A 13,539-nucleotide genomic window follows, 5' to 3' on the forward strand; every position below is an offset into this window, starting at 1 on the left:
AGAGGTGGATGTCACTGCTTTTGCAGGTGTGTGTGTGTTGTTGGCGGTGGTGTCAGGCTCTTATAATGATGTGTCCAATGTACTTGCTGATTTTTTAAATTTTTTTAGGGCTTGGGCAGAAAAAACATAAGCCCTGAAAGTGCGAGGAACCTATGTTTTTATAAAGATTATTATTGGGGCCTGAACATGACACCTACTATAATTCGATTCTGATATATTTAATTAAAAAATTGTTTACAACTTGTGTTTTTTTCCGCGTGAATCATTGTGGTTTAAAATGTATACAGCTGTGGTTGTGTCTGCCAGCTCATGGATCCATATCACACTGCCCTTCCCCAGTCAGAATATTGTAATTATCAATACACAGTAAAATGTGCCAACAGTTGGGTGAGCATTCTGATGGAAGGCCTGTATTAATATAAATAATGTTTTGACCTATCATTACGACCTGCAGAGAGTATTAAGCTGTGCCATCATAAATCCACTGGGCTTTATGACAGGCGACACCTTTCCCCTGCTCTGACCACATCAATCCTATTCTCACTTGAAACAAAAAGCAGATACTCAACAGTTTGACCCAGCCTTATGTCTACACTGTTTCTCTTTAGGCTAAACTGTGGCTGGCTGCCCTGCCTTGATAGGCAGTATTATCTTAATGCCATGGCCCATTCCATAGTCCAGCTGTCATCCTTAGTTGTCTAGCTCCAATAGTCTAACAAATATGTATAGCTCATGTACCTTTTAAGTGTCGTTGAACCTTACTCCCACCCAAGATACTCTGCTGTAGGACCCGAGTATCTACACTGTATCTGCTCAGGCTAAACTATAGTGGCTGTCCCAACTGGCTTGATAGGGAACTTCATTTGAGTGCCATGGCATGCTCAGTGTCCAGCCACCATCACTGTTTAATTGGTTCCACTAGTCTTACAAGTAGCAAATAATTCACAACCTCTCTGGTGAGAAACTTGAATCATGTCTTTTCAAATGAGAGAAAAATATGTTTTTTAATATGAATATGTATACAGGCAGGTCTACAGGTGAGATTGTCACAATGTTTGTGCTTTCACTTTTGAACGTGTTTTAGTATTTGTTGCATTTTCGGATTTCGAATGACAAACCACTATTTCTACTGTTGGTCTTCACTGTTGTGATTGGCATTCTTCCACTTTCTGGGATAGAACTGTGACTTTCCTGTTGAAGCTTCAGTTTCTGTAGGAAGATTTATTTTTGTGATGGTGAAACCGATAACAACAAAGATGCCAGCTACAGCTTAGAAAATAGATAATGATCCAAAAAGCAGATTTACCAAAGAGGTTAAGACTGATATCAAATGTGGGCTATTTAGGAGGATTGACTAGAAAGGGACTTGGTTTTTGTTTTTGTTTTATTCTTTTTATCTTGACCATCTGTGGCGCTACAAAAAATTTTCTGTGAGCCTCCCTGAGTGACTGGGAAAAATGCATGACCCTGTTTCTACCATAAATAACCATATTTTATTATATTCTCGCTAAAGTTAGGTACTATTGAGAAGATAAAAAGGTTGATCTTTTCCAACCATTACGTTTAATAATGAACAGTGACTCTTAAACCTCAGTCCTCTGACCCTTGTCAGAAAAAAAAGTTACCTATGACAATTCCAGCTCTGGAACAAAATTAAGATGCTAAATTAGTCCAGCCAATGTAATGAGCAAACAGCACAGAGGGAATGACAGCTATCACAAAAACATACAGCTAATTTCTTCAGGAAAATGCAAATCCTACAAATAATCACAACATCGCAGAAGCTTAATATGTGTGCATGACACACACACACACACACACACACACACACACACACACACACACACACACACACACACACACAAACACACACACACAGTCCCTCCCCAGTTTTGCACCACCCCCTACCTCTCTTGAATATTTAACAGTGCCCTATAATTATCCAATCAATCAGATGATATTTATCTTACTAAAAAGTATTTGTCCTTAAAGCATTTTTTTTGAGACATTATGTTTGTAGTTGGAGGTTATGAAACAATGTTGCTTTAAATAAATCATTCTTGCCATGCAGTAGCCTGTATTTAGTGTTAATAAGTCTGATTAGCTGACTGGCATCTGATGGATGGTGATGTTGATCAGGCAATGTTTTCTTCACCTGCTCTCATATGTTGTGTACAGGTAGCGTGACTTTTAACAGGCTGAGGTAGAGAGGGAGCATGTTCATTGTGAACGGGTGACTGATATTGCATGTGCTGTGTGTGTATTGACATGGCAGCACAGTTGGCGGTAGGGCAGTTGAAGGGCGGATTAACACCAGTCCAATGGTATCACTGGCCATTAGATGTAAACAGTTGGTGCTAGTTCACAGCTGTGGTCTGTGATATATAAACTGTTGAAAATCAATGGCTGGCATGTCTGTGATGTCATCTGTCTGTCTCACAAAGGAGGCTTTGAAGCCTGGTTTGATTTTTACCATTTGACCGTGGGAAGTTGAGTTTAGATGTGGTCAGCCGGGTGGAGCTGAAGAAGTATGATTGCACAGCTACAACACTGACTGTGATAGAATGAGATACCCTCAGTCAAGCAAACATGCCCTTCTTTGTCAGAATCCCGACCGATTTATCAATATGATGATAATATGATGATGTTTTCAGATATGCGCCGATATGCAAACTTTTATAACAGAACATATGCAGAAAATGTATTTGCTGTGATTTGGACATGGTGTCATTACATAGTTTGTCCAGCAGAGCGCGCTTCTACTCTATAGGCAGCATGAAGAGCGAAGTTAGCGTCAGAGATCACGGTAGTGCGGACTGGAGTCTCCGTAATAAGTTGTCAATGAGTTTGTGAAATACATACTGAGAAGTTATTAAACAATGACTCCATCATTTCCCCTTGTCAAAATAACTAATATAACATTAAGTCCATCCTTGAAGCTTTTACATGTTCATTATGTTAGCAGTTACGGTTTGTCAGTACAGTCAGTAATGTAGCAGACTGAAAGGTTAGTATGAGAGCAGCTTTCTGGACTGAGTCTGTACAGTGTTGATTTCAGGCTAACAACGTCAAATGTAACTAAAAACAAGTGTTTCAAAAGAAAAAAAAGAAATGAATAAAAGTAAATCACACTAATCTTAACTGGACTAACTCAGAATAACTCTTAATAATTGTTTATACACAATGCATTGTCCATAACATAGTCCTCATTAGAAGCCAAAAGAAATCCCTCCGTACTTGGTCATAACTGGTGATGTCAGCAATACTTCAAAAACCGCTCCAGTCTTGTCTCAGGAGGTCTTATCTTTAGGGTGTACCAGCAGAGACTTTAAGGTTCTCATGGTGTTGATTTGTGGTAGGTGGAATACTTCTAATGATCCTGTTGAGGTCCTAAGTCTGGGTGGCATTCTCATCTTGTACCTATTGGTCCTGCTTGCACCTCCCTGTGTCCATCCTCCTCTTAACTTATAAGATGCTGTGCATGGAAATAGCTCTCTCTCTCTCTCTGGAATTGACTCAGTTGTCTTGAATCTTTCCCCAATGTAAGGCTACTTGTTATAATTTGACCACAGTCCCATAACTGAAGCAACTCCATTTGTTGATGAGGACCATGAGATGCAGTGTGGACCCGGAGTTATGATTGTTTTCCTTTTTCTTACCCTGCACTGTTGATTGTCTCTAAGGAGGCTTCTTTGTTGGTTTCTATGCCACTTTGTTAAATGTCTAATTTGGTGAGGATTTGCTTACACGTCAAAACAACATTTGTAATTCTTTATAAGTGATTTTCAGAACGTCTAAATAAGATATAAAATATTTGAAACAAGAAACAAAACCCGACCATGTATTTCCAGTGTTACCTACAACAGGCAGCACTGGAAATGTAAAATATTTTCATTTTCAGCTTTAAATAATGTCTGATCCAGCATCCACATCATTGATTAAACCCCATCATTTAATGTATGACTGCTGCACTGCAGCAAGTGTTCCTTGGGTTGTAGACCAGCTGGCCACTAGTCATAGAGCTGGAGGTCCAGTCCCATGCTCCTCTCCACCAGGCGTCTGTACATGGATATATACAGCGCCATTCTTTTTTTAACATGATCTTGTCCTTTGTCTTTACAGCTGTTGCCATGACAACAGACGAGGCGGAGAGTCACCAGAAGAAGCCGAGGCAGCAGGAGGAGGCCGGCCAGGACGCCCGGCCGCCCTCACCGGAGGAGGAGCAGCTCCGGCCTCGAAACCGCAACTCTGCCGGCCGCGGCCTCTCCCGCCTCTTCTCCTCCTTCCTGAAGAGACGCTCACAGTGCGAAAGCGAGGCGGGAGAGAAGGAGGAGAAGGAAGAAGAAGAAGCTAAAGCCCCCATCGCTGACCCTGAACCTGAACTGAGGACCGAGGGAGAGGTCGCCCTGGATCAGCACTCAGTCAGCAGTGCTGAGGCTCAGGTCAGGATACAATATGTGATATCAGTAGTTTCCTTTCAGTCACATTCCCTGCATGGCTGCTGCTCCAACTGCAACCACATGTTACTTATTGTCATGAAATTCAGGATTTCATTCATGAGTCTGCTTCAGTGTTTTAATGCCCCACTTTCACGAGTTAGTCATTTCATGTATCAGGTGTATCAGAAAGTCTGATATCAAAAAAGCCAAAGAAGCATTAGAAATGTGTTATAACCCGACTGCACAAACTTTTGGAAGTGATGTGTACTTAATCTTTACTCCTCCCATGTCTTAGCATGGATTCAAACTGAATTCAGCTCTGCACTAGAACAGTGCATGGGGGGCTGCAATGGTGTGGGTGTGTTGTTTATGGTACAGTTTAGGTAATAAAATAGGATTCAGGAAGTCCAGTTAGAGCAACAACTTGTTGCATTTAAAGGCTTATCAGATGTCAAATTACATCATGATTTATAATACTCACAGATAGGATTTTACAACGGTTTATCTTTTGGTGTGATGATATTGAAAATAAACAGAAATACAGTGTTCTTGTTACAAAGTTACACACATGAGTTACTACATCCATAAGTGGTCTATGAAAGTAGTTTCTACAGGGTAACATTGGTTTGATATGATTTTCCTACTACTGATTTAAGAGACTGTAGACTGCATTGTAATCAAAGTGTCTTTGCTAGGTTGTCCAGGTAGAGAAGAAAGACGTGGAGGAAGAGGAGGGGGAGGGTGGAAAGGACAAAGAGAACAACGAGGAGAAAACAGAGGAAGCTGCCCTGGAGAAAGAGGAGGACAAGGAGAAGGAGTGTGGGGAGGGGGAGGGAGAAGGAGAAGGAAGCAGTAAGGAAGGAAAGGAGGAGAGGACCACAGAGGAGGAGGAGGCCAAAGCTCCCAAAGCTCCACGTCGACCCAAGACCATGCAGATTAAAGTCACCCTGCTGGACGACACTCTGTATGAGTGTGAGCTCGAGGTAAGAGACACACACAGCTGCTGCTTTACACTGTGAAAAGTACGGAAGTCTGTGTCAAACACTTACATTCTTTTGTTCTTTTATTTCCATTTGCATGATTTTTTTCTTTTTTTTCTTTTTATTACCAATTTGTGGTCACTAAGCCTGTACTTAGGGTATGATCTTTTCTCTGCTTTCTATGTCTGACAGGTTTGATATTCTGCCAATTCACAATCTCTTTTAAGGGCCAGATAACATTTGAATCTACTTTGGCTTTTATTTTTTTCTCTACAATGTTCCAAATAGGTTTCTTTAAGTTGAATTATAGTTTGGTTTACTCTAATGTTGTACAGTACATGATGTTAATTAAAGTTTGAGGAGTATATACATGATTGGTGGTATGGTGTTTTGGGAGGAAGCCAATTTGTATTCTACTCAAGTGTTCATCAAGGAAATCTAGTATTCCTTTATTTATGATAATACAGGATTATGTACCTAGCCATCTGCAGACTCAGATGCAACAGTAGTTGCTAGGGTCTGATTTTCCTCCACCCTTATAAATGGGGGAAATTAACCCTTTGCCGAACATGTCAGTAAAAGATCCTGACTGTAATTTGATATTGAAGAACTTCAACACGCCAACTTGCATCTCTGGGGTGTTGCATGTGAGCATTTAGTTTTTAATGCTGTCTTCAAAATAAGGAGAATCTACCAGAGGTATATAACATACAGAGATATACTGTAGATCCCTATCAGTCACGCACATGGTTTGATCTAACCTGTTTTATTGGTGAGCTGTGATGGCAAAAATCTCCTTTATACCACACCAAGATCCCCCCCCCCCCCCCCCCCACCCCCCCCACCCCCCACCCCCCCCCCCCCCCCCCCACGATGTTCTGCCCTTGGGTATATTTTTTAAATTTAACAGAGGGCACCATGACTTCATTATATCCTGGAAGACAGTAAGTGAGCAGATCATTTTGACGCCTTGTTTCTGACAACACAATTACATCAACTTCTTTGTCACACTATATGTCAAGGGTATTTGGCCTCATACTGAAAAGCCTAAGGAGGTCAAACTGGTAATCAGTCACTTGGAGATCCATGTTTTGGATGTCACAACCTCAAAACACCAGCCTTGGAGACTAGCTGGAAACTATGGCCTTCTTTAAACCCACTGATTCTCACGCCTTACTAAACCAATTCACCATCACATAGCTTCTTCTAGAACTCTACATAGAAAAAACAAGATAACTCCTTAATAAGATCCATGACTTCCATTATCAGCACCAACAAACACCATCCATGTAGTAGCCAATCACAGACTCGTCCTGCATTCAAATCACAGAACAATTCATAGAACTACCTAAACACCACTGAGCCCAGCAAGTCTTTTCACACCATGGATAGAACCCTCCACTGTCTATGAACTCCTCACTGAGATGCTCTCTGAGTTTGAAGTAATCTGTTACTGAGGTCTTGCTTTCTCTAGCAACTTCCAGTTCTTCCAGTTCTGAAACTAGATTCTGTAGAACCTCCAGAGGAACTTCTCATCTTGTGCCTAGGAGAGAGTGTGATGTCGCTGTGTGTGCTGTGCTGTAACTGCAAAGTAGAGACTATGATGATGTGTTGTACTTCTCTTACATCTCAGTTTTAAATATTAGATAGTGGTCAAATTCAAAGTGCTAAAATAGTATAGTTCTGTTGGTTTTTTTATGTGTATACATAAATATCTTTTTACGGTTATGCGAAAATTGTGCCAACATGTGAGAAAATGGAGAATTTTTGGCCACTCAAGAATGATTTCCTACTTTCAGAAGCTTGATCAATACAGCTGCAGATATTCATTACAAGCTCTGTGGCTCTGTGGTGATCACGGGCAGGCACCAGTACATCCAGGAGGCCATATGGTAACTTAGTTTAGTAATGAGCTGTAGTGTTTACTTGGAAATAAAAGCTCACTGTGGCTACAATCCTATCTCAGTCTAGTCCTCTCCTCTACAGAGTCCTTGCTTCATTTGGAACCTGACAGCAATTAACATACCCGTGGGAGAAGCTGCTGCCTCCCCTGAGGCTCTGCACAGCTCTCACCATCTGCTCAGACATGCCACACATATTACCGAAAACATTGTCCTGTATGTGAAGTCAGGTCAGTTACATTAGCAGGCTAATGTCTAATTATTGTGTGTCTTGTTCCCTTCTTCTTCTTCTGTGTGGGTCAGAAACATGCTAAAGGCCAAGAGCTGTTTATGAAGGTGTGTGACCACCTCAACCTACTGGAGAAAGACTACTATGGCCTGGTCATCTGTGAGACAGCCACCATGAAGGTGAGCTGGTTTCTAACTGCCACTCAATCAAACAATCCCTACCTCAGCCTTCAGTGAAGACAAGGAAAAGGCAGATGTTAATATGTAAATGTCACTGTTGGTGTAGATGAACAGGTAGCCCTCAGTACTGAATGGTGTTTGATGATATCAAACTTCATGTTACATCCCACATTTTCTTGATCAGATTTGGATGGACATGGCCAAGGAGATCCGCAGGCAGGTACAAGGTGAGCTGAAGTTTTCCCACAAATACACCTTCTTCTGTCATGTGTGTTTGACATGACTTGTTTCTGATATATGTTTACAATTATGTCATCACACCTTCCTTTTTTGTCTCAAGGTGCCAACTATGACTTCACCTTCAATGTGAAATTTTATCCACCGGACCCTGCCCAGCTGTCTGAGGACATAACAAGGTACTGCAGGTGTTCCAGTGATCGATATTAGCAAACATTCAATGGGGAAAGGATTTATTTATTCAGTCAATTTAGACTTTGCCTTGAGTATTCAATGACTTCAGGATTACAGGTGTGATTTTACCCCTCTACTACAAGACTAATTTACAGTTAGGTCCATAAATATTTGGACAGTGATGTAATTTTCGTAATTCTGGCTTTGTACACCACCACAATGGATTTGAAATGAAACAATCAAGATGTGATTGAAGTGCAGAGTTTCAGCTTTCATTGAAGGGGTTGGTCAAAAATATGCTTTACAAATGTTTTGGAATTGCAAGCATTCTTACACACAGTCCACTTATTTCAGGGGCTCAAAAGTAATCGGACAAACTAAATAATGATAGATAAAATGCTCATGTTTAAAACCTCGCCGAGAATCCTTTGCAGGCAATGACTGCCTGAGGTCTGGAAGCCATGAACATCACCAAATGCTGGTTTCCTTATTTGTGATGCTTTACCAGACCTTCACTGCAGCTGTCGTTAGTTGTTGTTTGTTTGTGGGTCTATCTGCCTTAAAATGTGTCTACAGCAAGTGAAATGCATGTTTGATGGGGTTGAGATCAGGTGACTGACTCGTCCATTGCAGAATATTCCACTTCTTTGCTTTAAAGCTGCAGTTGGTAAGTCTTATAAAAGTAACTTTTTGTCATATTTGCTAAAACTGTCACTATGTAAAGACAGCATTACATGAAACTAGTAACCAGGCTCATTTAGCCCCTCCTACTGCTTCTACTGCAAATTGGCAAATTGCCAGAATCCACCGCGACCGGACAAAAAGAACCAATCAGATCCAGGATGGTGTCTGATGGAGTGTCTGACAGCTGTCAATCAATGCTCATGCACACAGCCCCCTCCCCCTTCCTCCTCAGCTCGGGAAAGCGGCTTCAGGAGCGTAGAGAAAGTAATGGCGCAGCAACAACTATCAGCGAGGACAAAACTACCGATACCTCCGTTACCAACAACAGCATACACGGTCGCATGCCGTCGCGCGCACGTCAGCCTCCTCTGGGGGAGGGACTTTGGAGGCACGACAGGAGTGCAGCGGAGAGGGAGGGGGAGGGATCTGAAAGTTGTACTTCTTCATATTTGATGCCAAGTCCTCTCTCTCCTCAAAGTTACCGACTGCAGCTTTAAGAAACTCCTGGATTACTTTCATAGTATGTTTTGGGTCATTGTCCATCTGTACTGTGAAGCGTGGTCCTATGACCTTTGCTGGATTTGGCTGAATCTGAAAAGACAGTATATCCCTATACACCTCAGAATTCATCCAGCTGCTTCTGTCCTCTGTCACATCATCAATAAACACTAGTGACCTATTGCCATTAGAAACAATGCATGCCCAACCATCACACTGCCTTCACCTTGTTTTACAGATGATGTGGTATGCTTTGGATCATAAGCTGTTCAAAGCCTTCTCCACACTTTTGTCTTCCCATCATTCTGGTTCAGGTTGATCAGAGTTACATCTGTTAGCCTAAGGATGACTTGTTTCACTTTCATTGAGAGCTCTTTTGATTGCATTGCATTACATTTTACCTGTTTAATTGATGAAGAAATAACAAAGGAATTGTCCACACCTGTCCATGTAAGAGCTTTTAAAACAGGTGTCCAATTATTTATGGTCCCCTCAAAAAGTGGGTGGTACATATTAAAGAGCTGTAATTCCTAAACCCTCTAATTTGGATGTTAATACCCTCAAATTAAAGCTGAGAGTCTGCACTTAAAACCCACATTCATTATATAGCTGTATGTTGAATATGTTTTGGTAAACAGGTAAAATAACAAAACTAACTCAAACCTGAGATGACATAGGTAGAGATTTTTTTCTTGAATGATTTGGCTGCTGATTTTCTATATTTTTATCGTTGTCAACAAATCCTATGTGCAAAGCCAAACCATCAATTAACTGATCTACTAACAAGTAGGGATGGACCAATTCAACTTTTTCAGTCCTGATTACTGATACCTGGGCTTTGGGTATCAGCCAATTGCGAGTACCAAACTGATTCCGGTGTTTAATTAATAAGCTATATGCCTCACTGTGTGGACTAGATTGGGAGCATTCTTTTATGTGTAAGGTAACGTCAGGCTTGACATATCTGACTCAGTCACAGACCCATATATGACCCATATATGACCCATATATGACCCATATACGATATCAGTGGTTGTATCAGTGCATCTTTACCAGTATTGTGTATGTGTATCCAAAGCCTGATATATGTTATTGCTCTGTGTTGTAGACCTCTTTTTTTCTAAAAAGTAGTAAAAACTGTCAAAAAGTCACACTGTTGCACTGCGTGACTTCTACTTTAAGTTCCATGAGAAATATATGATACACAAAGTCAAGAGGTTGTGATATGTAGTATGAAGCTGTAAACGGAACCACATTCCCACTCATACACAGTGGCATCTGCTGTAGGTGTGTGTAGGTATGTAGACTCATTGATGTGTCTTTAATAGCTCCTGGACAACAATGGAGGTCTATGACACAGAGGAATAAGATATATCAAGCTTTGGATACATACACAGTACTTGGTAGTAGGATGCATTCATTGTTGGTTTTGCTCTGGACTAAATATTTGTTGACGAGAAAAGTGTATAAATGTATTTAGTATAGTTTATAAAAATATAGAAATATTTTATAAAATAAAATAAAAACATTCAATCATGCACAACTTTAAAATGTCCACATCCAAGGTACTTGATGTACAGTGAGCAAAGATGAAGGAGTCAATCATATTACTAATAAGTAAAATTACAAATATGAATACAATAAGTCATAAAAACAAGGATGGGAAAGGTAATGATACTTCCACTTATCTTTGTGTTATACTTGGTGATTACATATTATTTAAATAAGTAAAGGTTCAACCTATTCCATTTAAACCTAGTCAAGTCAAAAACTGTCTGTCTGATGGGCATGAACTGAAATACAGTATGTCTAAAAAAGCTCTGCCCAGCCATGTTTTAAGACATAAATATATTCTGCCCTTTATAATTATTAATTAAATAATAATAATTTTTAAAAAGTTCAATTATCCAGTTCAAATCTCCCTAATTAAAAAAATCCATAATCTATGAGTTCTATGAAATGTCATTCAAGTTAAACTGCTGTTTTCACTGGAGGATTCAAGTTTCTACATGTTCCACATTTAATTTGCACACTTGACCACAATTGGCTGCAAATTAGTTGTGATGTCACAAATCATGCTTTCATTTACATGTGTTAAACTGACATTTTGAGTGAGCAGAAACTCCTTCAGCAGGTAAATGTGAAAACCGCTGCCAGAAGATTCAAAATCTCTGGGTACATTTAGTGATATTTTCCGGAGCTCATGGCTTATGGCCTTACACCATGAGTTACAGTTGCAGTCAGGACTTGCAGTAAGGATATCTATGACCACCTGTTTTCATATGACTGGAGTTCCATACTTAATACATGTGATCTCTGTTTGTGTATTGCAGGTACTACCTGTGTCTGCAGCTGCGTAAGGACATCCTGCAAGGCCGGCTGCCCTGTTCCTTTGTCACCCTGGCCCTGCTGGGCTCCTATGCCCTGCAGTCGGAGCTGGGCGAGTATGACCCCGAGGTGCATGGCGATGAATATGCCAAGCAAATGAAGATGGCCCAGGGTCAGACCAAGGAGCTGGAGGACAAGATGATGGAGCTGCACCGCACATACAGGTCAGAACACTGACTCAGTCAGCTAGTGATGGAAACTAAGTAAAAGTACCACAATTAAGTGGATCTGTTCGACAATTATTTTATACCCAGTATTCAAATTCTACAAAAGTAGAGTACTAATGATGGTGATGCATTGATATTTAATCAGCCTTTTAACAACTAAACTTTTTAAAGTATTTGATTAAATGTTCACATTTATATTTCATCAGGATTTAAAATAGTGGCTTTGAACTGAGAAATGTGGATGTGGTTTATTTATGAAATGACAGTAGGTTAATTATTTGCACATTGTAGAGGATGAAAAATGTAAATATTACAAATCCCAGTGAAAGATGGTCTCATGAAGGAGCGTTCCTACACCTGGTCTTAAATCCTGGTCCTCCAGACTGCACACAACTGTGCTGACCACTCATCTAAAGGTCAACACCACAAGACACATACTGTAGTCCTGCAGCTTGTTCTACATCCTGACACACAGAGAGGCAGTAGAGCGGAGCAGAGGAGACGGATGTAGACAGCAGTGTCACTGAATCCCGGCCTGTGTCATGTTTTTTTTCTTCCCTAAAACAAATATTTGTATGGTATGAATACTTAATCTTAATTATGTATGTGATAATAATGTATTCATAACTAATGTAATTACTTTATCAATCAATCAATCAATCTTTATTTGTATAGCGCCAAATCACAACAAAGTTATCTCAAGGCACTTTACACATAGAGCAGGTTCTAAACCGTACTCTTCAAGTTTTAATTTATAAAGAGACCCAACATTCCCACATGAGCAAGCATTTAGCGACAATGGCAAGAAAAAACTCCCTTTTAACAGGAAGAAACCTCAGGCAGAACCAGGCTCAAAGTGGGCGGCCATCTGCCTCGACCGGTTGGGGTAGAGGGGAGAGAGAGGAAGAATAGGAGAGAGAGAGAGTAGCACATTGAAAATAAACATTGAAACTAGAAGGTCCGGGACTGGAATCTGTCATCCGGACGTCTACAGGCCCAGATTGCCTGTGAGATGAGAAAGCACAGACAACTCCGGGGAAGAAGTGTAGGTTACTGAATGCATTAATAGTACATGAATGTTATTGGATATAGATGGATGGATAGAGAGAGAGAGAGAGGAGGAAAGAGGAGCTCAGTGCATCATGGAGGTAGGAGTCCCCCGGCAGTCTAAGCCTATAGCAGCATAAACTAGGAGCTTGCTAACTATAAGCTTTATCAAAAAGGAAAGTTTTAAGCCTACTCTTAAAAGTAGAGAGGGTGTCTGCCCTCCGGACCGAATCTGGGAGATGGTTCCACAGGAGAGGAGCCTGATAACTGAAGGCTCTGCCTCCCATTCTACTTTTAGAGATACTAGGTACCACAAGTAGGCCTGCGTTCTGGGAGCGCAGTGTTCTGGTAGGTACATAAGGTACTATGAGCTCTTTAAGGTATGATGGAGCCTGACCAGTAAGAGCTTTAAAAGTGAGGAGAAGGATTTTAAATTCTATTCTTGATTTTATGGGAAGCCAATGCAGTGAAGCTAAAATAGGAGTAATGTGATCTCTCTTTCTAGTTTTTGTCAGAACGCGTGCAGCTGCATTCTGGACCAGTTGGAGAGTCTTTAGAGACTTGTTAGGGCAGCCTGATAATAATGAATTACAATAATCCAGCCTAGAAGTAACAA

The 13,539-nt window shown here is 40.7% G+C and overlaps 1 protein-coding gene across 1 annotated transcript in view; it reads left to right on the top strand.

Annotated features, from left to right (window-relative positions):
- The first annotated feature begins 4,130 nt into the window (after positions 1 to 4,130).
- Positions 4,131 to 13,539, top strand: part of epb41a (erythrocyte membrane protein band 4.1a) — a 52,694-nt gene continuing 43,285 nt past the window's right edge. Inside the window, exons 1-6 of the mRNA XM_062436630.1 lie at positions 4,131 to 4,442; positions 5,135 to 5,422; positions 7,624 to 7,728; positions 7,913 to 7,955; positions 8,069 to 8,144; positions 11,655 to 11,873. Coding sequence (XP_062292614.1) covers positions 4,131 to 4,442; positions 5,135 to 5,422; positions 7,624 to 7,728; positions 7,913 to 7,955; positions 8,069 to 8,144; positions 11,655 to 11,873 — 1,043 coding nt within the window. The remainder of the gene's footprint in view (positions 4,443 to 5,134; positions 5,423 to 7,623; positions 7,729 to 7,912; positions 7,956 to 8,068; positions 8,145 to 11,654; positions 11,874 to 13,539) is intronic.

Source organism: Scomber scombrus, chromosome 16 (genome assembly GCF_963691925.1).
Source record: "Scomber scombrus chromosome 16, fScoSco1.1, whole genome shotgun sequence".
NCBI lineage: Eukaryota > Metazoa > Chordata > Actinopteri > Scombriformes > Scombridae > Scomber > Scomber scombrus.